This window comes from Mytilus trossulus, chromosome 10 (assembly GCF_036588685.1).
Source record: "Mytilus trossulus isolate FHL-02 chromosome 10, PNRI_Mtr1.1.1.hap1, whole genome shotgun sequence".
Taxonomy (NCBI): Eukaryota; Metazoa; Mollusca; class Bivalvia; order Mytilida; family Mytilidae; genus Mytilus; species Mytilus trossulus.
This window is the reverse complement of record NC_086382.1, coordinates 29,834,537-29,859,040: the sequence shown is the minus strand read 5'-3', so window position 1 is coordinate 29,859,040 and position 24,504 is coordinate 29,834,537. Positions and strand designations below refer to the sequence as shown.

At 31.2% G+C, this 24,504-nt stretch overlaps 1 protein-coding gene across 3 annotated transcripts in view; it reads left to right on the top strand.

Moving 5' to 3' along the window:
- LOC134687185 (guanine nucleotide exchange protein SMCR8-like) overlaps window positions 1-24,504 on the top strand; it is a 32,233-nt gene that overhangs the window by 659 nt on the left and 7,070 nt on the right. For 2 of the 3 annotated variants that reach the window (XM_063547276.1, XM_063547274.1), the window contains exons 2-21: window positions 684-894; window positions 2,084-2,175; window positions 3,231-3,297; window positions 4,355-4,437; window positions 4,793-4,838; window positions 8,988-9,072; window positions 9,417-9,556; window positions 10,179-10,311; window positions 10,664-10,728; window positions 11,466-11,582; window positions 12,707-12,764; window positions 13,211-13,280; window positions 13,871-13,961; window positions 14,944-15,059; window positions 16,376-17,649; window positions 18,364-18,409; window positions 18,788-18,864; window positions 20,887-21,049; window positions 21,602-21,731; window positions 24,309-24,365. In XM_063547276.1, the coding sequence (XP_063403346.1) occupies window positions 700-894; window positions 2,084-2,175; window positions 3,231-3,297; window positions 4,355-4,437; window positions 4,793-4,838; window positions 8,988-9,072; window positions 9,417-9,556; window positions 10,179-10,311; window positions 10,664-10,728; window positions 11,466-11,582; window positions 12,707-12,764; window positions 13,211-13,280; window positions 13,871-13,961; window positions 14,944-15,059; window positions 16,376-17,649; window positions 18,364-18,409; window positions 18,788-18,864; window positions 20,887-21,049; window positions 21,602-21,731; window positions 24,309-24,365 (3,105 nt within the window). In that variant the 5' untranslated portion in view covers window positions 684-699. The remainder of the gene's footprint in view (window positions 1-683; window positions 895-2,083; window positions 2,176-3,230; window positions 3,298-4,354; window positions 4,438-4,792; window positions 4,839-8,987; window positions 9,073-9,416; window positions 9,557-10,178; window positions 10,312-10,663; window positions 10,729-11,465; window positions 11,583-12,706; window positions 12,765-13,210; window positions 13,281-13,870; window positions 13,962-14,943; window positions 15,060-16,375; window positions 17,650-18,363; window positions 18,410-18,787; window positions 18,865-20,886; window positions 21,050-21,601; window positions 21,732-24,308; window positions 24,366-24,504) is intronic. The other variant, XM_063547275.1, reaches the window with a different exon arrangement.

The window sequence follows — 24,504 nt, the reverse complement described above, 5'->3', positions numbered from 1 at the left end:
TTCTTGATTGGATTTTTTTTTACCTGTAATCACCTGTCAATGGACATCATTACTGTCTGCAGTCATGTGATCATGAGTGCAACTCCACAGATGAATGGAGCTCTTTGTTAATACTAAACTTTCATTATCAAAAGTCAATCATGGTCAATAGTACAAATGTTTTAACAAAAGAATTGTTGTACACATGCATTCTCAAGAGATGCAGCAGGCTTTGACAATACTGAAACTGTCGGAGGACTCAATAAGGGTCATGAAATAGGTTGCAAGATGCAAAATCATGCTCCTATCTCACACTAGCATTTAATTACAAAATATAAAATTTAGAAAGGAAATGGTGAATATGTCAAAGCGACAACCACCTGACCATAGAGCAGACAACAGAAAAGCATTGCATTATACATCAATTGGTGTATACCATTATACCTCAATTGGTGGATTATAGTGTACAATAATAATACATTTTGTTTTTTGATTTTGCCATGTGATTATGGACTTTCCAAATTGATTTTCCTCTGAGTTCAGTATTTTTGTGATTTTACTTTTTATACATGTTTTATAAGAACTGTATGACATATGATCATGATGATGCTGTGAAATGAATACCTGTAAACTCTGTTTTCAGATCAGTGTACAATGGAAAAATATCTATATAACACTATTTAATAAATAAACTCTATTTTCAGATCACCATCAACAGCCATGTTCGGGGCAGACATTGCTTACATGGAAGGTTGTATGGAAGATGAGTCTTTCACTGACTCATACTTACCTGAATATCTTTACCCTGCATTCAGATTACCTAATCCATGGCACAGGCAACCTGACATAACACAGCTAGATACTGATATCATTGTCATAGCTGAATTCTCAGAATTAGAGGGACCAAAACCAGTGGTAAACAACATTATATGTCAATATGTTACAGTTAAAGCATTTATTATGGTCTGGAATATCTCTTCTTTTTTTTTTAATTCTATAGACCAATTTTCTATATTCTTTATCCATTATTTCCATTATTCTGTAGTCTTTATTCATTAGGCTCATTATTCTCCATCTTTTATAGTTTAGCACTCCCTTAATTTCTATATTTAACTTTTTTGTCAATATTTCTTTTTTCTGATTTTGACTTTATTTTATTTGCCCTTTATTCTACACTTTTTGTCCCATACTCTAAATTCTGTAAATTTCATCCAGACCCTCATAAATATATCATGCATATACTGTAATCAGGAGATTTTTATCAAGGGGGTTAATCAATGCGAATTTCCTCATTAAGATAAACGCGTTAAAAAACAGTACTCTGTACATAAATTTAATGTTTTTTCCAGTTCAGAAATAGAGATAAGACAAACATAAAAATAAAGACAAAAAAAAAGCTTTTGAAAAGGTTTGACATGTGAAGTACCAGTAGAAAATTCTTAATTTTAATCTCTTGCGAAAATAGAACTTTTACAAAAATGTTTTACAGTCATTAAAATATAGTTTTATAAATTGATACAGCAAAAAAACCCATTGCTATTACAATAGAAACAAACAATGAAAATATGTTACAAGGATTTTTCCACACCTAGCCTTATTTACATATGCATGAAGCATAGATTTGGCAAGGGTCCCATGCATGTTTAGAATATTTACCTTTGACAACTTACTTTATGACAAAAGAGAGGTTTTGATAATTAATGGGAGATACATATGTAACTCTTATGCCTATCAAAATTAAATGTTTTTGATTTGTGTCATCTAGATTTTTTGTTAAAATTATCTCCCTTTTAATTTCATACTGTTTGTAATTAAGCTAGTCTTGATGCAAATGGAAAAGTTATGTTTTTTTAAAAACAGTTTTGAAGCAGTAAAAAAATCAAACCTTTCATTGAGGACCATTCAAGGAAAAAAATATACATGGGAGGTTACTTGAACTGATTATTATTCCAAATTTGTATGCAAGTCTCCAAATAACTTCTTTAGGGAGAAACATTGTTTTCAAGATGTCTGCCATTGGTACAAAAATGCTTTAATGGAACAGCCCTATAAATAAAATGATGTCAGTCAAGTTCATTACTATATGATAACAATTCTATTTCAGATAACCATTCCAAATGACAGAGAAATACATTTTGACATTAATGATTTTACAGTGAGGATTATGTCAGTAGATCTTGGGTCATCTGGACAACAGTATGTATTATGTTTTGACTTTCATTTTTAAATCACTGCCACCAATAGCAAGGGGGCATTTGGTTTTAAGGTCTGCATCTCTGTCCATTCATCCATCTTGTAATCGGGTGTAAATTTTTGTTTAAACAAATCAAGAGACATTTACTCTCAATATTAATTTTACACTTCAGTCAATCGCGTTGTGGAGTTTATGTGATTCCTTCCGACAGTGCTTGTTTTTTATTTGATTGGTATGATGGTACAAAAATGTATCTGAATAATGAATTTACAACAATTTACTGTTACCTGTATTTTGGTCCATGTATTTTGAATTAAGTTTAAGTCACACCAACCTATAGCTTAGGTTTTGATGTCGCTGTCATAAAAGAGAGAGGTTTAGGGCTATAAAACCAGGTTTAATCAACCATTTCCAAATTTGTAAATGCCTGTACCATGTCAGAAATATGACAGATGTTGTCTATTCGCTTGATGTGTTTTATCCTTTGATTTTGCCATTTGATTAGAGACTTTCTGTTTTGAATTATCCTTGGAGTTCAGTATTTTTGTGATTTTACTATTTAATACACCTGATCTTTATAATGATTATGATGTTAGGTTTCAAAATTATATTTTAATTCAAATTAAAAAGATATGAATTATAACACACAAAATATGCTGAAATTGCAAAAAGCTTTGGCAATTAAAATTTAAGTTAAGGGGAAAGAAATAGTCACAAAAGAAGAAAACATTCTTCTTATTCTTAACAACTTCAAATTTGTAATTTGAAATGTCTTAGTAGCCTTATGGTAGCACATTCACCTCAAACAAATAAGAATACTGTTGATTTATTTGTTTATGTGGAATCAGGAAAACATGCTTTTTTGAGAATAATTGATTTGATAATTTTGCCAAAGTCTGCCTGGATACATTCTTGTAGAAAATTTGCAATTCGTTCATACATTGGAATTCATGGTTCCAGGGTAACCAAGAAATCCACAGAAATTGGTATCAAACAAGTAATTTTGAATCCACATTATAATTTACATATTTATCATCTCACTTGTTCATAATTTTAGAGGTTTTAACATGCCAGAAGATTCACAGGTCATGATGTCAGATGCAAAAGAGAATGTGTATGCATTTGTAAGTAAAATAAAATTGAGTATGGAATGTGTCCAGGAGATAATTATATAACCACCCAACAGACGAGTAGAAAAAAGCCCAACTTACCAATGAGTCTTCCACACAGTGAGAAAATCCTGCACCCAGAGTTGGCTTTCAACTAGCCCCTAAAAAACATGGTTTTGGGATCCTTAATAAATGTTAGCTAGATTATCACTATACACCTGCTCCAACGGTGCCATACTATTTTGTCTCATTTTCTTAGGAATTACACATTAAATCTTCCTGAAATTTTGTATCAAGCTTAATCTTACCATGCTTTGTTGTGTGATATTTTGACACCTTCTTCACTTACATTATAATGAACACTTATTAAAAATCTTGTTATTTTGAAACAGAGTAGCAGACATCCTTAATAATGTGATCACCACCAACCATTAGTAAATAAACAAGTTTAACTGTGGGCTATTGTGCAATACTGTTTAAAAACAATGTCAGTGCTTCATGGAATATATATCATGAAGTGCAACAGTAGTATACCGCTGTTCAAAACTCATCAATCCATGGACAAAAAACAAAATCAGGGTAACAAACTCAAACCGAGGGAAACACATTAAATATAAGAGGAGAACAACGACACAACATTAAAATGTAACACACACAGAAACGGACTAAGCATCAGACAATAACAAATATAACATCAAAACCAAATACATGAATTTGGGATAGACAAGTACCGTGACACGTCTTATCGCAATGTGAGTTTACACTAAAAAATAAGAGAAAACAAACGACGCAACGTTAAAATGTAACTCACACAGAAACGAACATGTTTCAATGAAATTCAATATGGTTAAAAGGTAGATACTTGTGGGCACTTGTATCTGATTCACTGTCATTAAAAAATTGTGCACTTCTATATTCAACAAATATTACTGTCCACTTTGTGGATTGCATAAGAATATGAATCTAATTAATAAAGGGCCTGTTGTTGATTATATACATATATGAAAATCCATATAATTGCAAGCAATGTTGACAACATTGAAAGGGTTAACATCTTTGTTTATGTTTACAGGTGCATCACTTTTTCCTGTTAGACAAACAAGCTAGGGGTTATTCTAGACCATTTGCTATCAGCTATGTCACTCCAGATCAAAGGTATATTGTATTATACCTTGATACTATACATTGTGAATTTTTAGTTGATATAAGGAATAAATGTCTCATTTGTTTTGATGCTTCATTTATTTTTCAATCCAACAGAAATATGAAAAGCCACCTTCTAGAGTCTTTTTTAATTATAATTTTATTGTTGGACTGTTACAACATTGACATGAATGCCTTAAATATTCTTTAGTCACATAAAGGGAGCAACAATGTTCAAAGGGCAATTTCATACTCAGAGGAGAATATGAAGTATCGGTCAGTGTCATGTGGTCTAGTCTCAACCAATGAAATATTGATTTAGCTTAAATCAGTGAAATGATATTATAATATCTTTTATTTCTTTCAGAAAATTATTGAACTTTTATGAGGAATTAAGCTGCAATTTTAAAAAGGTATTTTTATATGTACAAATGGACAAATAAGTTTGTTTCTATAGTTGCACTTTCATAGCACTACTGTTTGTCTTTTAATATATTATGTCCCTCCCCCTCTTTCAATAACTTATATTGCCTTTAATAATTTCAACCGTAAGTAAGAAACAATATATACTTTAAACCAAGTAAGTTTTGCAGGTGACCTACTTACCAAACATTTGCTCAGAGGTTGATTTACAAGTCTCACTCCTAACATTATTGGTAGGTCTGTCCCATTCCTTTTTAGCTCACCTGGCCCGAAGGGCCAAGTGAGCTTTTCTCATCACTTTGCGTCCGGCGTCTGTCGTCGTCCGTCGTCGTCGTCGTCCTGCGTTAACTTTTACAAAAATCTTCTCCTCTGAAACTACCAGGCCAAATTAAACCAAACTTGGCCACAATCATCATTGGGGTATCTAGTTTAAAAATTGTGTCCGGTGACCCGGTCAACCAACTAAGATGGCCGCCATGGCTAAAAATAGAACATAGGGGTAAAATGCAGTTTTTGGCTTATAACTCAAAAACCAAAGCATTTAGAGCAATTCTGACATGGGGTAAAATTGTTTATCAGGTCAAGATCTATCTGCCCTGAAAATTTCAGATGAATCGAACAACCTGTTGTTGGGTTGCTACCCCTAAATTGGTAATTTTAAGGAAATTTTGCTGTTTTTGGTTATTATCTTGAAAAATATTATAGATAGAGATAAACTGTAAACAGCAATAATGTTCAGCAAAATAAGATTTACAAATAAGTCAACATTACCGAAATGGTCAAATGACCCCTTTAGGAGTTATTGCCCTTTATAGTCAATTTTTAACCATTTTTCGTAAATCTTAATTATCTTTTACAAAAATCTTCTCCTCTGAAACTATTGCGCCATATTAAACCAAACTTGGCCACAATCATCATTGGGGTATCTAGTTTAAAAATTGTGTCCGGTGACCCGGTCAACCAACTAAGATGGCCGCCATGGCTAAAAATAGAACATAGGGGTAAAATGCATTTTTTGGCTTATAACTCAAAAACCAAAGCATTTAGAGCAATTCTGACATGGGGTAAAATTGTTTATCAGGTCAAGATCTCTCTGCCCTGAAAATTTCAGATGAATCGAACAACCTGTTGTTGGGTTGCTACCCCTAAATTGGTAATTTTAAGGAAATTTTGCTGTTTTTGGTTATTATCTTGAAAAATATTATAGATAGAGATAAACTGTAAACAGCAATAATGTTCAGCAAAATAAGATTTACAAATAAGTCAACATTACCGAAATGGTCAAATGACCCCTTTAGGAGTTATTGCCCTTTATAGTCAATTTTTAACCATTTTTCGTAAATCTTAGTTATCTTTTACAAAAATCTTCTCCTCTGAAACTACCAGGCCAAATTAAACCAAACTTGGCCACAATCATCATTGAGGTATCTAGTTTAAAAATTGTGTCCGGTGACCCGGTCAACCAACTAAGATGGCCGCCATGGCTAAAAATAGAACATAGGGGTAAAATGCAGTTTTTGGCTTATAACTCAAAAACCAAAGCATTTAGAGCAATTCTGACATGGGGTAAAATTGTTTATCAGGTCAAGATCTATCTGCCCTGAAAATTTCAGATGAATCGAACAACCTGTTGTTGGGTTGCTACCCCTAAATTGGTAATTTTAAGGAAATTTTGCTGTTTTTGGTTATTATCTTGAAAAATATTATAGATAGAGATAAACTGTAAACAGCAATAATGTTCAGCAAAATAAGATTTACAAATAAGTCAACATTACCGAAATGGTCAAATGACCCCTTTAGGAGTTATTGCCCTTTATAGTCAATTTTTAACCATTTTTCGTAAATCTTAATTATCTTTTACAAAAATCTTCTCCTCTGAAACTACTGCGCCATATAAAACCAAACTTGGCCACAATCATCATTGGGGTATCTAGTTTAAAAATTGTGTCCGGTGACCCGGTCAACCTACCAAGATGGCCGCCATGGCTAAAAATAGAACATAGGGGTAAAATGCATTTTTTGGCTTATAACTCAAAAACCAAAGCATTTAGAGCAATTCTGACATGGGGTAAAATTGTTTATCAGGTCAAGATCTCTCTGCCCTGAAAATTTCAGATGAATCGAACAACCTGTTGTTGGGTTGCTACCCCTAAATTGGTAATTTTAAGGAAATTTTGCTGTTTTTGGTTATTATCTTGAAAAATATTATAGATAGAGATAAACTGTAAACAGCATTAATGTTCAGCAAAATAAGATTTACAAATAAGTCAACATTACCGAAATGGTCAAATGACCCCTTTAGGAGTTATTGCCCTTTATAGTCAATTTTTTACCATTTTTCGTAAATCTTAGTTATCTTTTACAAAAATCTTCTCCTCTGAAACTACCAGGCCAAATTAAACCAAACTTGGCCACAATCATCATTGGGGTATCTAGTTTAAAAATTGTGTCCAGTGACCCGGTCAACCAACTAAGATGGCCGCCATGGCTAAAAATAGAACATAGGGGTAAAATGCAGTTTTTGGCTTATAACTCAAAAACCAAAGCATTTAGAGCAATTCTGACATGGGGTAAAATTGTTTATCAGGTCAAGATCTATCTGCCCTGAAAATTTCAGATGAATCGAACAACCTGTTGTTGGGTTGCTACCCCTAAATTGGTAATTTTAAGGAAATTTTGCTGTTTTTGGTTATTATCTTGAAAAATATTATAGATAGAGATAAACTGTAAACAGCAATAATGTTCAGCAAAATAAGATTTACAAATAAGTCAACATTACCGAAATGGTCAAATGACCCCTTTAGGAGTTATTGCCCTTTATAGTCAATTTTTAACCATTTTTCGTAAATCTTAATTATCTTTTACAAAAATCTTCTCCTCTGAAACTACTGCGCCATATTAAACCAAACTTGGCCACAATCATCATTGGGGTATCTAGTTTAAAAATTGTGTCTGTTGACCTGGTCAACCTACCAAGATGGCTGCCATGGCTAAAAATAGAACATGGGATAAAATGCAGTTTTTGGCTTATAACTCAAAAACAAAAACATTAAGAGGAAAACTGGCATGGGTTAAATTGTTTATCAGGTCAAGATTTTTCTGCCCTGAAAATTTCAGACGAATCGATAGTCAATTTTTAACAATTTTCATAAAATTTGTAAATTTTTACTAACACTTTTAACTGAAACTACTGGGCCAATCATTATAGATGGGGATATATGTACGCAGCAAGAATGTTCAGTAAAGTTAGATCTACAAACATATCACCATCACCAAAACACAATTTTGTCACGAATCCATCTGTGTCCTTTGTTGAATATTCACATATACAAATGTACCAAGGTGAGCGACACAGGCTCTTTAGAGCCTCTAGTTTCCTAATTCTTGGATCCACATATGTTGCTAGAAGGGAAAATAACTCAAATGTAAACGATGTGATAATAGTATGACAAAATTTGATCATCATCATATAAGGACACCTACAAACTTCAGATTTGTGCAAATAAATCACCTCATAGACAAATTAAAAATGGCTAAATGACTAAATGGCTAAAAAAAGTATTAATGAAAATAAATATGGTATAATCAGAAATTGTTGTGTGCATTTATTATTCAATTTATTTCAATTTTGTCATTTTAGACAAATGAGATTTTAATATTTGCAATATTGACAAAAATCTTGTTTAGTTCGTATAAAAAATCTCAAAATGCAAGTTTAATATATTGACTATTGTGATAATAACCCTGTCACATTTTTCGCAATCATTTCTGAATTTAGAGTAAGTTAAAGACCTTTTGTTTGAGAAAACTACCCACTAGAAATAAAAAGACTAGTATGTAAATAATTGTATAGCCTTAAACAAGGAAAACTCATCAATGATACCAGCTAATAATTTGGTAAGCTAAACCTTCGTCTATTCAACAAAAAATTCATCAGTGAAACTTGAATCAAAAAACTTAAAAGACCAAATCAATTAAGGAGTAAAAGGGCATGCAGAAAACCCCAAAATTTAGAGAGGTTTTGTCAAGTTTACTATCAGTAAAGGCAATCTATTTCTGGGATAGAAAATCCTTATAAACAATTCAAAGTTTTATAAATTTGTTTGTTGATGTATTTTAAATATGTTCTTTGCCTTTAGATTGCTAGATATCTGAAGTATGGTAACAAATTGGTTTTCAAGAATGACCTGGATAAATTTATGATGGATTTACAATATACAAAAGGTAAACATATACAACTAGTTCTACATAAAGCAACCAGAAATTGTGTGAATCTGAAAATTTCCATAAAATGTATACGTTGTACATTTGTAGTAAACAAAAAACATTGTTAACAAAATTACACTGTTAGTAAAAGGGACATATTACAGTAACTGATTTTCATACTAAAAAAATAAGAAATTTGATATGATTGCTCACGAGACAACTGTCCAACAGAGTCCCCATGAAACAGATTAAAGCAACTATAGGTCACTGTACAGCCTTCCGAAATAAGCAATGTATATGCTAGTCAGCTTTGAAAGGCCCTAACATGAGTTATTTTGTTCTGTTATGAAATGTTCTTACAGACCAGATGGTCAACAGATACAGAACTACAATACAGCCAGGACAGACTGACCAGGATAACAAGCTATTACAGTCTCTTAAAATACTGGAATCACAGATCTCAGAAGTACAGGGAGTCCTGAGTCAACTTAATCCTACTTTGGTAAGTGAACTGTGGCAGTGTGTAGATATAAGAAGATGTGGTATGAGTGCCAATGAGACAACTCTCCATCCAAGTCACATTTGTAATGAATAAACAATTATAGATCAAAGTATGGCCTTCAACACAGAGTGTTGGTTCACACCGAATAGCAAGCTTTAAAGGGCCCCAAAATTACCTGTGTAAATCAATTCAAACAGGAACACCATGGATCTAATCTATTTAAAAACAAGAAGATTTATGAACCACATCAATAAATGACAACCACTGAATAATATACACTTATCTTTATGCTTTTGTATTCTTTCTGTTAAACTTTTATTCATTATAATAAATGGAAATGTTTTACGACCTTGACTGGCTATACAGCCCTTGCACGGTCATTATTCATTGATGACATTGTAAGTGGTCTTTTATATACATATAAGGTTAGATTAATTTATCTATAATATATGTCAAAATGTCAAAATGATATGGTTAAGATGAAATTGAGCAAAGCCATGAAAATTAAGGAACGAGAATAAATCCACAATATATTGAAAAAGTAAAACATTAACAGCTCTAAGTACACAGATCTCTTATAAATGAATTATTTCATAACAGCTATGAAATTTCTTTTTTGAAGAATGATAAAAGATTGGAACAGAGATTTTCAAAAATAGAAGAAAGAGCTCAAGCTAATAAAGGAAAACCGAAGCATGATAACTTAAGTCTCTGTGACTGGGAAAGTATTGAAACACCAGAAAACCAAATACAGTGTAATATTATACCTTTAATAAGAAGATTATGTAGAATAGTTATATAATATTTGCCCCTGGATGTGATCAAAACAAGAATCAATATACAATATATTATATATTTAAACAAATTTAAAAAAAATAATAAAACATTCATAAAAAACCCATCTATAAACATATCTTACCTTTTCAATTAAGACACTCAAATTTGACAAATTATGTAGTTTTGCTCTAAACATGCTAAAACGTTAGACCAACTACTAATTTGAGAGGTTATGGAAACTAGCTAACACATTTAACTATCCCGATTGTTGAAATATTCACTTTGTTCTGTGTTTATGACTTTTGTTTCACTTCAATAATTATTTTTCAGTTCTCTCCCTTGGTAGTGCAGCAGACACAGATAACTTGTTGTTCTTTGAAACCAATCATTACAAGGTAAAATAATTTGAAACATAGAACACTTCTTGTCTCTCTTCTAAATATTGTGAAGTTAATCTCATGCATATGATTTTTATTCACAATTTGGGGTTTGTTTAGGGTTAGATGCGTTTTAATTATGGGTTGACATTTTCATAACTATAATTGTAGCAGTTTTTATCCAAAGTATAAAAACAATTTAAGGTCAATGTTTCCAAAAAATATAGTCAACGTCAAACAGTTGAAGGGCTTAGTAACTCTCTACCTTGAATATAGGCCTAAACAAAAACATTGATATTTTCCGATATTGACCTTATATTTTATATAAAGACCAACACAAACATATTGCAAGGTAAATCCTTAAAATGTAGGATATATTTTAGTGGACTTCAGCTTAAGTCAACCATTTTTTTAATGGCTCTAACTCAGCGGAGGGGCATTGACTGTTACCCTTGTCAGTTTATATTTTTCAAAATTAATTTCCATTCTCTAACTTTAGTTTGTCTCAAAAACAAATGTGAAGAAACTGATACACAATGCTTTACATCACAAGCACTGATAAAATTCGAATTTTGGCGTGGTCACTATTGTCCTCCTGGAGTTATACCCTTTTATAGCATTATTTGCAAGCAGGGGCACATCCTCATTTTAATATTGATGTTTTCATTGATGGGTTAAAAGTTAAAGAAAAGATATCTTTTCTGTATTTAATTTAAACCTAGTTCTTTTTTTTGAGAAAATATTTTTTTTTGTAGCCTAAATTAGTAGAAATCTCCAAAGGCAGGAAATTTGATTTACATTTAAGAGGACTACATGAATTATGTTCATGGGGTGCCAAAGAAGGACTTCAGAAATTGAGACACATATACCAGGTTTGTTCAACCACTTTTATTTGCCTTGGCGAATTTAATTAATAGATGATTAAATTTGCTATTTGCTGTCTCAGTAACATATAACCTACACTTCAAAAAGCTGTAAAATTGTATCATACTTTTTTTTATACTGTATGTAAATGCATTTCTATAATCATACATGTGTAAAAAGAGACAGCAACCTTATTACAAAAATAGATTTAACAGAACAAAGATCTGCCATCAATACAGAAGCCTCTAAATTACAAAGAAACTTTATGTTATGCTACTGACAACAGTCATGACATGCCTGACTTGAAACAGGGGTCATGAGAACACGAGTGGTTTATCCAGATTTTTAATTATTTAAAGCAGTCATAAGAAAATATAATAAAAAGAAGTACTTGAAAAGCACTATTTAAAAAAATGGTATTATAATTGATAAAAAAAGCATAAAATGAATTGGAATCTATACTGTGTAAAATACCTGACAGTGATCGAAAGCAAGTTCTAAACTTGCTGAGTTCTTAACCTGCTGATCAGAAACGTGCTGTCCTTCATTAGATATTTGTTTTTGTATGTCATTGAAGATTTGACACTGCAATCTCATTAAAAATTCAGGAAGACATAATCTTATTCTATACCCAAACTATAAAGAATTATCAATTTTCGGGCAAAAAAAGTAATTTATTTTGTACAAAATTTTTAAGTTTTTACTTACTTGTTACCTAATGAGTTGATTGATTGGTTCTTGATGTTAATTATAAATAAATATATAAAAATAAGAAAATGTTGAATGTATGATTGCCAATGAGACAAGAGACCAAAATGACACAGAAATTAACAACTATAGGTGACTGTACGGCTTACAACAATGAGCAAAGCACATACAGCATAGACAGCCTTACTCATAAGGCCCCAGAATGGCAATTGTAAAACAATTCAACTTTAGTCTATATGAGCACTTGGATTTGAGTCAAACACACCTGTAACATGTGGGTTTCAAACTCACAACTTCAGGGTTTACAGACTAGTGATACAGTAGTAAAAAATACAAAAAAAACCTTGTCCAGCCTGGCTCCTAAACACTTACTTGTATTAACCAAAAAAAAAAAGTTTTTTCAATGAACTTTTATTTTTTCTAGTATTTCAAACAGGACATTGCAGTTCTTCAGATGGAGAAAAGAGACCTGTCTTTATTGGGTAAGAGATGACTTGCTGTTCAAGAGTAATTTATGTATAATTTCTAAACCATGTCTGTAAAGGGGCCTCTCTCTGAAAATTGGTCAACAGTACAAAATCGTATGCTTTCCATGAAATATTTCAAGAGTAGTAATAATTTTCAAAATGGTTTGTATGGTCAATAAATACCACAGAATAAAAAAAAATTAAACCTCAAATTCTCAAAACAATTACTGTGTTGAACAAAACCTGGAAAAGACTTCTATCTATTAATTCAGAATAAGACTGTTCATTGTAAGGTATAACTAAGTACTCCAGAACAGATAAAACATTCTCATTACACATATAACATGTTTATGTAAATTCAGAAATAATTGAGAGTTTTTTTTATTAATGCACATAATGTTACTTGGTGAGTATTGCAGTAGTAAGAACTTGATTTTGATATCCTAAACCTATATTTGTAGATCCACCAGCTGGTTTGGTGACCTTTGGGAACAAGTTCATAGGTTCTAATTTCATGACAAACATTGACAAGTAAGTGACATATATATATATTTTTGATAAGTAATATATTGTACAACAATTTTACATTTATTTACAACTAAATAATTCCTGCTACTACATAATTATGTTCCTTTTATTCCTCTCAAATCTCTCTTGCAACCACTTATACATTGTATATACCAATATACCAAACTACAGGCCGTACCCGACAGTTTCATAGATGTGGTAACCGAGGTTTATATACCAGATGGTAAAATTTAAATAACTTAGCTTATGAACACCAGGTGGTGTCCTATTGAGATATGTTTTATATTGAAATGTAGTAAGTTAAATCTAAAAGTATTAATATAAAGACTTGTTAGCCATTTAGAAATTCAACTACTGTAAATTCAGAAATTATTGCGTGCATTTATTCTTGCTATTTTGTCAATTTAGGCTTAAATGTGATTTTAATTTTTACAATTTGAGAAAATCATGTTTTGTTTATATAAGATATTTCAAAATGCCAGTTCAAATTATTGAGTTTACAACTCTGTTGCATTTTCTGCATTAACAAAAACCTGGCAATAACTTCTGAAATTACAGCACCAAAACTAAAATCGCTACACTTTTTGTTACAGAATCTGTATCAGTACATGTTGTTTTATGAGAGTACCTGGGACCAGAACTAATGTGGAAACTTGGAACATGTTGGGACACAGCTGGTCATCAGTAAGTATATTTTATTAATATAAAAACAACTAGTACCATTTTGCTAGAAGTTAAGGATCGACATTAGTAAATACACACATTAATATCTGTATTAACAGTATATACAAATAAGGAGATGTGGTATGATTGTCAAGGAGACAGCTATCCACAAGAATTTAAATGACTTAGATATAAGCAGTTATGTATTACTTTACAGCCTTCAACAATGAGAAAAACACATGCTGAATATTGCCAGGTAATAATGCATAAAAGACCTAGAAAAGAAAAAGACAAGAAAAACATGAAAAATTTCAAAAGAGAACCCATTTAAAATCAATGTTTACTTATACCCAAGATGATCCGCTTTACCCTTTCCTCCATTGATTTTGTTTTTTGGCTTACTTGATTCGCATAGGTTTTTTTAAATAAAATTCTGATAATATGCTTTCAAGTATTAATGCATTGCGAAAAACAAATATTTCATCAAATAAATTTAAGTCGGATATTCTTATGATATTCCTTTTCATATTGGATACAAATTTTATGTAGTCTACTCCAGACACTTTGTAGTCAAAGTGTTTCAACTGAGTTACTACACAGGCGTCAAAAGGCGTCATTATGGAGTAAAGGGGGTGGTGTCAAAAGGCGTCACTATGGAGGAAAGGGTTAATTTGTAATTGATAACTTACAAATAATAATGAATCCACGTAGTGCAATTTTGTTCAATTTTTTTTTATTTTGCTTAGGATATTGAAAAGGGTTACAGAACATCTTCTTAGACCTAGTGGTCAAGATGCACAACTACACAGCCTAACTTTAAATTCTGATGATTAACTTACAATGATATTTTTTAGAATTGTATACATTGTATATTATTTGAAGCTTACTTTTACATGAATATGTATTGAATGAGATTCAATTATATGTAGAAAAGATAAAAGAATAGTTTTACAGACATTGGTATTGCCTTATTTGCTTGTAATAATTTCTTTATCATTTACAGACAGACACTTTGTCCAGTTTCAAGTCAGTACCAAGTTCTTTCCAATCAGTAGTTAATGACGATTCAGACTCCGATTCCATGTTATCAGCTACAAGTGATCTAGGATTTTATTTGCAGTAAGTGATCTCTCTATGACTTGCCAGTCATACCACAGCTCCTTATTTTTCAGACCATACTATCAATAGTTATTTTCAGACCATACTATCAATAGTTATTTTCAGACCATACTATCAATAGTTATTTTTCAGACCATACTATCAATAGTTATTTTCAGACCATACTATCAATAGTTATTTTCAGACCATACTATCAATAGTTATTTTCAGACCATACTATCAATAGTTATTTTTCAGACCATACTATCAATAGTTATTTTCAGACCATACTATCAATAGTTATTTTCAGAATTTTTGTTGCCTTCTCTGAGCATGGATGAAACATGTGCCGCAGAACATCTAGCAAAAATCGGTCAACCAATCTTTAATGATCTCTGGAACTTTGCAAATAATTATGACTCAGAAAAGTAGGTCATGAATAAAATCAAAATCAGTTTTAGGATTCACATTAACAAGAGGAGCAAATGAACAAAACTTGAACACACATGGCCTTGGCCAAAATGTACAAATTTCAACTACTGTTGGTTCATTCTTTTGTAGGTTATTTATCTTAATGGATTTCATATATAGTAAAGGTGAAGTGCGAATTTCAATGTCTGACGAAGTATACATTTTTTATTATATGCATACTTTGGCAAAACCACCAATCAGAAATATATCTGGGATAATCCTCAACCCCCAAAATTAATATCTATGAAAATTGAAATTTAAATAAATAGTTATATGTACCTCAATTATTTTGAGAAGTAATTCAGTGTTATATAACCAGATCAAGTAAAAACATCTTTAATTACACAAATTTTATAAAATGAAGGGCAAAATGGTACAGAAATTTGATTTAGTAGAGAGCCAAGGTGTAGTGGTTAGTGCATCGAACTACTAACACAAAGGTTCCTGGTTCGATTCTTGTCTGGGATGAACATTTCAGGGACTGAATTTTCGGCTCCCCCTTCACCATTTGAGAGTATGGTTTTGAGGAAAAGATGATAGTCCGTCGGAAGGGTACGATAAATGGCTGACCCATGTTAAGAGAGAGGCATATCTCTTGCACATTAAAGACACCCTAAGGCTTGTAGATTTTCGAAAAAAGAGCAGACTAATGCCGCTACAAGGCAGCACTCGCACCTGCAAAGAGAAAAGGGGTTAATATAAGTTGCAAAACTTGTTTCCCAATCCACCATAAATAAATATGTTTTAACTAAATAAATATGTTTTAACTAAATAAATATGTTTTAACTAAATAAATATGTTTTAACTAAATAAATATGTTTTAACTAAATAAATGTTATATTAAAATTTTATCTAAATCATTTTAGGAGGACCAATAGTTTAGGATCATTCCAGTTAGTAGGGTCATTTGATAGTTTCAAAAATTCCATGACACCTCCAAAGGATGGCTTCCTTCCAGATAGTAATAGATCCTCATTACAGGATGAACATCCTGCTTCAGAGGATACTTTAGAGAAGACTTTATCCAATGAAATTCAAGGATTAGAAAAGACTTTATCCAATGAAATTCAAGGATCAGAAACAACTTTATCCAATGAAATTCAAGGATCAGAAAAGACTCTATCAAATGAAATTCAAGGATCAAAAAAGACTTTATCCAATGAAATTCAAGGATTAGAAAAGACTTTATCCAATGAAATTCAAGGAACAGAAAATAACAATACAACTCAGGAAACACAAGGTGATATGGGTAAAGATGACCTTGAAGAAACACTGTGTCAAAATAAAGAAGATTCTATTAAGAATATTGGAAATAATGATAGAAATGAAAGTTTAAAAAACAGGACCACTGGTTCTTTGAATGAAATTGATAATCACAGAGATTCTATAAATGTCGTTGAGGTCGATTTTATAGACAGGGAAAGACCAACACCTGATTCTTTGCAAGAGATTGATAATCATGAAGCATCTATAAATGTTGTTGATAATGATTTTGAACACAGGGAAAGGTCAACAACAATTGTAAATGAAGCCAATCACGATAATGATACTTCGGATGAAATTCAACGAAGTGGGGAAAGTAATTGCTCAAGTGATTATAGCATGGCTGTGTCAAGAGATAGGTTAAAAACATTAACTAATGTGGATGTTGATTTTTCAAAGGATATGGAAAAAGACATTAAGATAGAAAGAGATATAACTTTTATTGATGAAGAAAATGAAACTGCAAGTGATTTAGATAATTTATCAGAAAATATTAGCAAAAATAAATCAGTAAATAATATGGATACTGAATCTATGAACAATTTATATATTGCATCTGTAAATAGTGGAATGGATGAATCAACAAAAAATAAAAATGGTGAATTTACTAATAATAGAATTGATCAATCAACAAGAAGTGAATTAGCTGAATCAGCAGAAATTGCAAATGCTCAATTTGCAATTGTTGGAAATAAAGATGAGAAGAAAGTCATTGGCAAAACATTTCCAGATACAAATGCTATTGAAAATTTAGGTCAAATGATAACAAAAGGTCATTTAGACTGTGATAATTGTCCCCATGGTGATATAGATAGTAGTTCTGGAGTGTCATCTTGTAGTGGATGTCCACCCAAAGTATCACAGTCTTTACAATCAGGTATGCTGGCTTTATAATTATCATAGCACTATGCAGTGCTTAAAAGTGGCATTAAAACACCAAAAATCAAATCAAAGTACTATGCAGTGCTTAAAAGTGGCATTAAAACACCAAAAATCAAATCAAAGAACTATGCAGTGCTTAAAAGTGGCATTAAAACACCAAAAATCAAATCAAAGTACTATGCAGTGTTTAAAAGTGGCATTAAAACACCAAAAATCAAATCAAAGTACTATGCAGTGCTTAAAAGTGGCATTAAAACACCAAAAATCAAATCAAAGTACTATGCAGTGCTTAAAAGTGGCATTAAAACACCAAAAATCAAATCAAAGAACTATGCAGTGCTTAAAAGTGGCATTAAAACACCAAAAATCAAACCAAAGAACTATGCTTTTAGCATACGTAGATAATTGTACAATGACAAGTTCAGGTTTTGTTTAACTAACTAATATTGATAAAATGATTAATCTAGCATAAATTAAAAAAAAAAATTTTAACAATCAATACACCATTCATCTTGTTCATGTTTTTACCCCCCTATGCAATAAAAGAAAACAGCACTTTAATAATTTCATGTGTCTGAGCTCTTATTTCTCAAATGTTTCTACTAATGTCATGTAACAAATTATTTTAAAGATATGGTAGGTGTTGTGAGGTAATTTCAATATAAAAGTATCCCATTAGCACTTTATTTAGATTGTTTGATTGTTTCAGAAGATGAAATTAGTATACAGCAACAGGAGAATATTAGCAGAAGAGGGTAGGTTGCACTAGTACTTTAACACTAGTCAATTATAACTTTAACACTAGTCAATTATAATGTTAAAATGACATTTAGAAATTATTTTTAAAAATTTGACAAAACAAGTCATAAAATTTGTCACAAAGAAGAGGACCATGAAAAATCTTCAGTTGAAGGAAAAAAGTACTATTGCAAAATTAGCTAAAGAAGTTATTTAACCTTATTTTGTTTTTGAGTAAATCAAAAAGGAACCCATGCAATTATATGGTACATTTGATGCATGATGATTTTGACAAATAATGTTGTTGTTTTTTTATTTTATCATGTTTATGGTAAATTATCCTGTTTCAAGATAAGCTTTTTTCAATATTATTTTTTTCATGATGTTACATTTAGATCCAAGACAGAAATGGAGCAGTGCTGTAAAACAGATCTATTTAGATTTAGCAGTCAAATTGAAACATTATCTTCAGGTATGTTTATTTTTATTTTTTTAATTTACTATAGATAATCTATATATGATGCTAAACAACACAAAAGACATATATACATATATCATGTATATGTTGTGCACAAGTTGTCAGTGTTTTGTGAACTGCTTAACACAAATGGATGATGCAAGCACACAGTTTTTTGTTTTTGATGATTTCTGTCATATTTTCACAACTTCATCAAACATTCTTATATTGAGCATTGATACACAAAACATTATAAGACCACAAAAATGATTTTTTATAGGTATGAATATGGTATAAGGATAAAAATAAAATTAGAATTTATATCATTCAGGTATCCTCATTTCCAGTTTGAGGTCAAGGAGACTAGCACTAAAGGTTAGGTTGAAGTATATAAATTTGAATTTAAAACATTAAGCTAGTACATTTTAGAAGATAAATCTGTAACACCTGATGCAAGAAGGTATGTGTCAAAAAACTCATAACTTGTACACAAACCCTGTACAAATCATAATTTGTACAAACTTACATCTTGTGCACAACATAAACATGATATATATAAAATGTATGAATAATTTATAAACTATTGCAAATTCTTTGTCTACAATATTAATGTTTAAATAATTAAGAAGTGCAAGAATTGCAGAAAATTTCTCACCTCTTATTTGTAATGAACATAATATTTTGGTAGCTATAATTTCTGTTATTATGCTTTACTTAATTTAAGATTAAATCTAGCAGCCATATTTTATGTGCACTTGGTTCATATTTTTAATTCTTAAATAAATGGTTCCCAAATTTTTACATTAAATTGTATTGCTAACATTTAAGGCATATATTTTGTTTGGAGCTTGCAGCAGGCCACCTGTTACACCCCTCCCCCCCCCCCCCCCCCCCCCCCCCCCATTTCCAGCTTAAATATTAATCTCCCTAGATCAGATTTCAAATTTAAAGTCATTGTTTTGACTGGATGTGTGTGTAATTTTACATTCCACACAACCTAATTCCATAATTATATCAGTTTTATGTTATAAAAGGACCGAAATTTTGCTAAGCCTAGAGAGTGCTACATAAATATAATGCTACATATATTTTAAAATGCCAGTCTTTATTATTGTGAAACATTTTCTTGTCAAATTTGTAAATAAAATAAAATAAATTTGAACAAAATACTTTCTTCAACCCATTGACACAAATATTACAATTTCAAAAAACTTGAATCACTCATGTACACCACATCTGGAAAACTTTATTAGATATATAGAGTGGGGCGGGCGCTCATATATCGCCGTGAACACAATTTCCCCGTTTTATGATTTTGAGGTGTAAAAACTTCAAAGGATGGTTGAAATGGAAGAAATATGCCATTGAATTATATTTTTATAACAATTATGATTATTTTTGAAAATGAGACTAAATTTCGGCACTTACGGCAAAGGACTGAAAAATGGACAACGATTTTTAGCCAATTTCCTGAATGACAAAAATGATTCCAAAAAAGCATTCCTTAGTAATTCTTTGACTGATTGCCCTAAATTTCAGTTTTTTACACCTTTTAACTGTCTGCTATTCGTCTTTAATGAAATTTATTTGATAAATATTGTTTAAAGCTGCAGTTATTTGGTTTTAAAAAGATATGTAAAAGGCAAATATGCGTCCCCCGTTGACAAAAAATTAGTAAATTTTCAAACACCCTTTAATCCAACTTTTTAGATGATTTTACTCAAAACAAACATGTTTTCAAGCTAAGAATATTTTGCATTTGAAGTTATCTTCATATAGAAATATCAGTATAATTCAAAAACATAAAGACCTGAACATAAACTGAAGAAAACATGGAAAGATATGGCGAAAATGAGCACCCCACTCTAGCAGTTTGACAAACACTAAATTTGATCATTGAGAAACTTAACATTTCCTTAACAATAGAATGTGATCAATAAAGCATACAGATGATTTGTACAGAGTTATCTCCCTGTAGTGTTATCTACCACGGTACCACCTTTAGTTAAGATAAAAAAAATCTTATATTTCTTGTAGGGTTTGGAATCACTAAAGTACTACAGACCTATAACCATATCCAGAATGTAATATATAGTATGTTAACGGGGAGGACTGTTGTAATAATTGGTTCATCACACTACGAGGAGGAAGTAAAAAATCTGGTGACTGCACTGAAACTATTTCTACCTGGTTGTCACAGGTAAATATTTCTGACTCATTGTGATATACATACAAGTTAATAAAATAAGTGATTTGTTAGAACTGTTATTTCATTTATTTTTCATTGAATACTAATTATCACAGACTTCATTTGTATATGCATTCTGTACTCAAATTTAATTGTTCAACCAAGTATATATTTGTACATACCTGCCAACTTTTCAAAATGCCCATGGGGGTTTTACGTGCAAGATGGTTCTTATAATTCTACAAAACCTTCAAGGGGTCCTTCAAATATATTTTAATGTTGTTTTTTGGCTTCTTCATGCTTTAACAAGCTGAGCATAGCCATTGCAAAAATAATTATTTTCTTTAAAATTGTGGACAAAATTACTCTTACAAAATATCCATTTTGGAGCCTCCATGGGGGAAATCCCCCGCAAATAGTTGACAGTTGGAAGGTATGTTTGTAATAGGATTGTGTATAGCTTTTATAAAAACCATGAAATCAAGAAGCAATAAAATCAACTTTTTCGTTTTTATACTTTGTTGCCCATTTAAAGAATGCTATATATTGTCCATTTATTTATAGATGTCAGACTAGTTGTATCCAGTGGTCTTCGAAAGCAATAGCAGTAACAGACCTGATAGAAATAAAACTGATTGGTATTTGTAGACAGGAAAAGAGATCGGTAGACAGAATGGTTCCTAAAGCAGTTCAGGTAAAACAAAATAGACTGTTAAGCAGTTCAGTAACTCAGAAACCATTCAATTGTAAAACAAAATAGACTGTTAAGCAGTTCAGTAACTCAGAAACCATTCAATTGTAAAACAAAATAGACTGTTAAGCAGTTCAGTAACTCAGAAAACATTTAATTGTTAAACAAATAGACTGTTAAGCAGTTCAGTAACTCAGAAACCATTCAATTGTAAAACAAAATAGACTATTGAGCAGTTCAGTCACTCAGAAACCATTCAATTGTAAAACAAAATAGACTGTTAAGCAGTTCAGTAACTCAGAAACCATTCAATTGTAAAACAAAATAGACTGTTAAGCAGTTCAGTAACTCAGAAAACCATTCAATTGTAAAACGAAATAGACTGTTAAGCAGTTCAGTAACTCAGAAACCATTCAATTGTAAAACAAAATAGACTGTTAAGCAGTTCAGTAACTCAGAAACCATTCAATTGTAAAACAAATAGACTGTTAAGCAGTTCAGTAACTCAGAAACCATTCAATAGTAAAACAAAATAGACTATTGAGCAGTTCAGTCACTCAGAAACCAATCAATTGTAAAACGAAATAGACTGTTAAGCAGTTCAGTAACTCAGAAACCATTCAATTGTAAAACAAAATAGACTGTTAAGCAGTTCAGTAACTCAGAGACCATTCAATTGTAAAATGAAATAGACTGTTAAGCAGTTCAGTAACTCAGAAACCATTCAATTGTAAAATGAAATAGACTGTTAAGCAGTTCAGTAACTCAGAAACCATTCAATTGTAAAACGTAATAGACTGTTAAGCATTTCAGTAACTCAGAAACCATTCAATTGCCAATTAGTCAGTGATTTAGCTAGCGCTCGTCACTTTCGTATTTTACGAAAAGGTTTTCGAAATGACGAAAATATTTCATATCAATTTCGTCACTTAAATTTGGAAAGTGTAAAAGTATTTACACATCAAATTACTTGAATTCTACCTGTCTTTATGATTCTGACAAGTTTATGGCCCTCGGGTAATTAACGTTTACCAAAGGTGTTAAAAGTTGTGATGACAAGTAATCCGCTTATCGCCAATCAGATGGGTCACTAATCCCTTAATTATCATTAAAAAACCTCATAAATGACCATCATAATAATCTATTTAAGTTAAATCAGTCAGTTAGCATTTCATTTTAATCATTTCTCACAGTTCAGTCGTATTTTCGTCATTTGAACAAGATTGATAAACTTCCCGGACATTTCAACTTTAATTTTAAATTTCAATATTTCCCTTAGAATTATAATTTGCAGTTTGCTTGTCGTAGTTTCGTCATTTCAACGTATTTTCGTCATACTTTATATAAATATATTCATCAAAAACTTTCGACAACTTCGATTAAAAAGAATGAACTTTATTCAAAACGTAAATATTTTCACTTGCAAACAGGTGCTTCCTGTTCAATGCATTGCGCATGCGTAAAAGTTCGTAGATGAATCCGGTTTTATTCTAAAATTATTATTCAATTGTCACTTCCCGTTTTCATTTCATTTCGTTTAAAAATCGAAAGTAAACGTGATCTACAGTCTACAGTCATTAGAATTGTCCCATTAAGTATAGATGCAGATCCTTCTATCCAATATTAAAGAAATTGATTCCAAATAGATATTAAAACGTATTTTCAAGGATATAAATGATTGTGAAGTGAAAAAGTCGTTACAAGTTCATTTGTGCAGTGGTTAAAAATAAATTTAAGGCACCCAACTTTTGTTGATAAGGGGTGTGCCCTGAAAATAACTGAAGTGAAGTTTTGACCATATTACCAGATCCCTGTTCTTATCTTCATATCTTAGCATCACATCAGTCAATTCATTCAATATTGCAAATAACTGCCTACATTAGCAATCCTAAAGTCTTCAAAGATCCTAGACTAGTCCTTGAAGGACTTGGACATATATGTATAGCTAGTTTGATAAACATCCTAGATCCCTTGCTTTATAAAAAAATAAGGCTGATTTTTATCACGCGCAAAAGTGACTAAAGCCCTCAAAATCCTAGCTAAAACCCTGAATTAGTTTTCTACTTCTAGGGTGTTCTTAGTGACCTAATCTACCCAGGAGGGTCTCCCATGAACAGTTACCAGTTTTCTTTTAACTTTCCAGTTTAATAAAAAAAAAAATTGGAGATAAATAATAAAAAGAAATAAGAGTATTGATAAGTCTGCTATTTTAATAGAATTTTGCACACCTAAGCATTAGAACTTATAAAGGCAAACCTGTATTTTACTGTAAAAAAAATATGAATAAACAAGGATTAAGAAATGTGTATTTCATTGCTGTTTGCACATGATGCACCTATTTACTTTAATTTTGTTACCACTGTAAATTCAGAAAATAATGCAAGGTTTTTATTATTGTGAAAAATGCAACATGGTTGCGATCGCAATAATTTGAACTCGCATTTTGAATTTTTTATATGAATTAAACAGGAATTTTTAAATATCACAAAAATTAAAATCGCATTTCAGTATAAAATGACAAAATCGCAATAATAAATGCACGTAATAATTTCTGAATTTACAGTACTTTTATATTTTCAGAAATACATTACACTATTGGATGTAGAAAGAAGAGTAATAATTTCACCTGTTTATCAGGTAGGTATACTTTATCACGTTTTCTACACATTGTAACATTATCTAAAATATCAGCGGTGAGCTACAATGTGAACCTATTTGGCAAGTGAGGGCAGCTAACGAGCTAAAACGTTTCAAATTGTGAAGAGCAGCTGATATT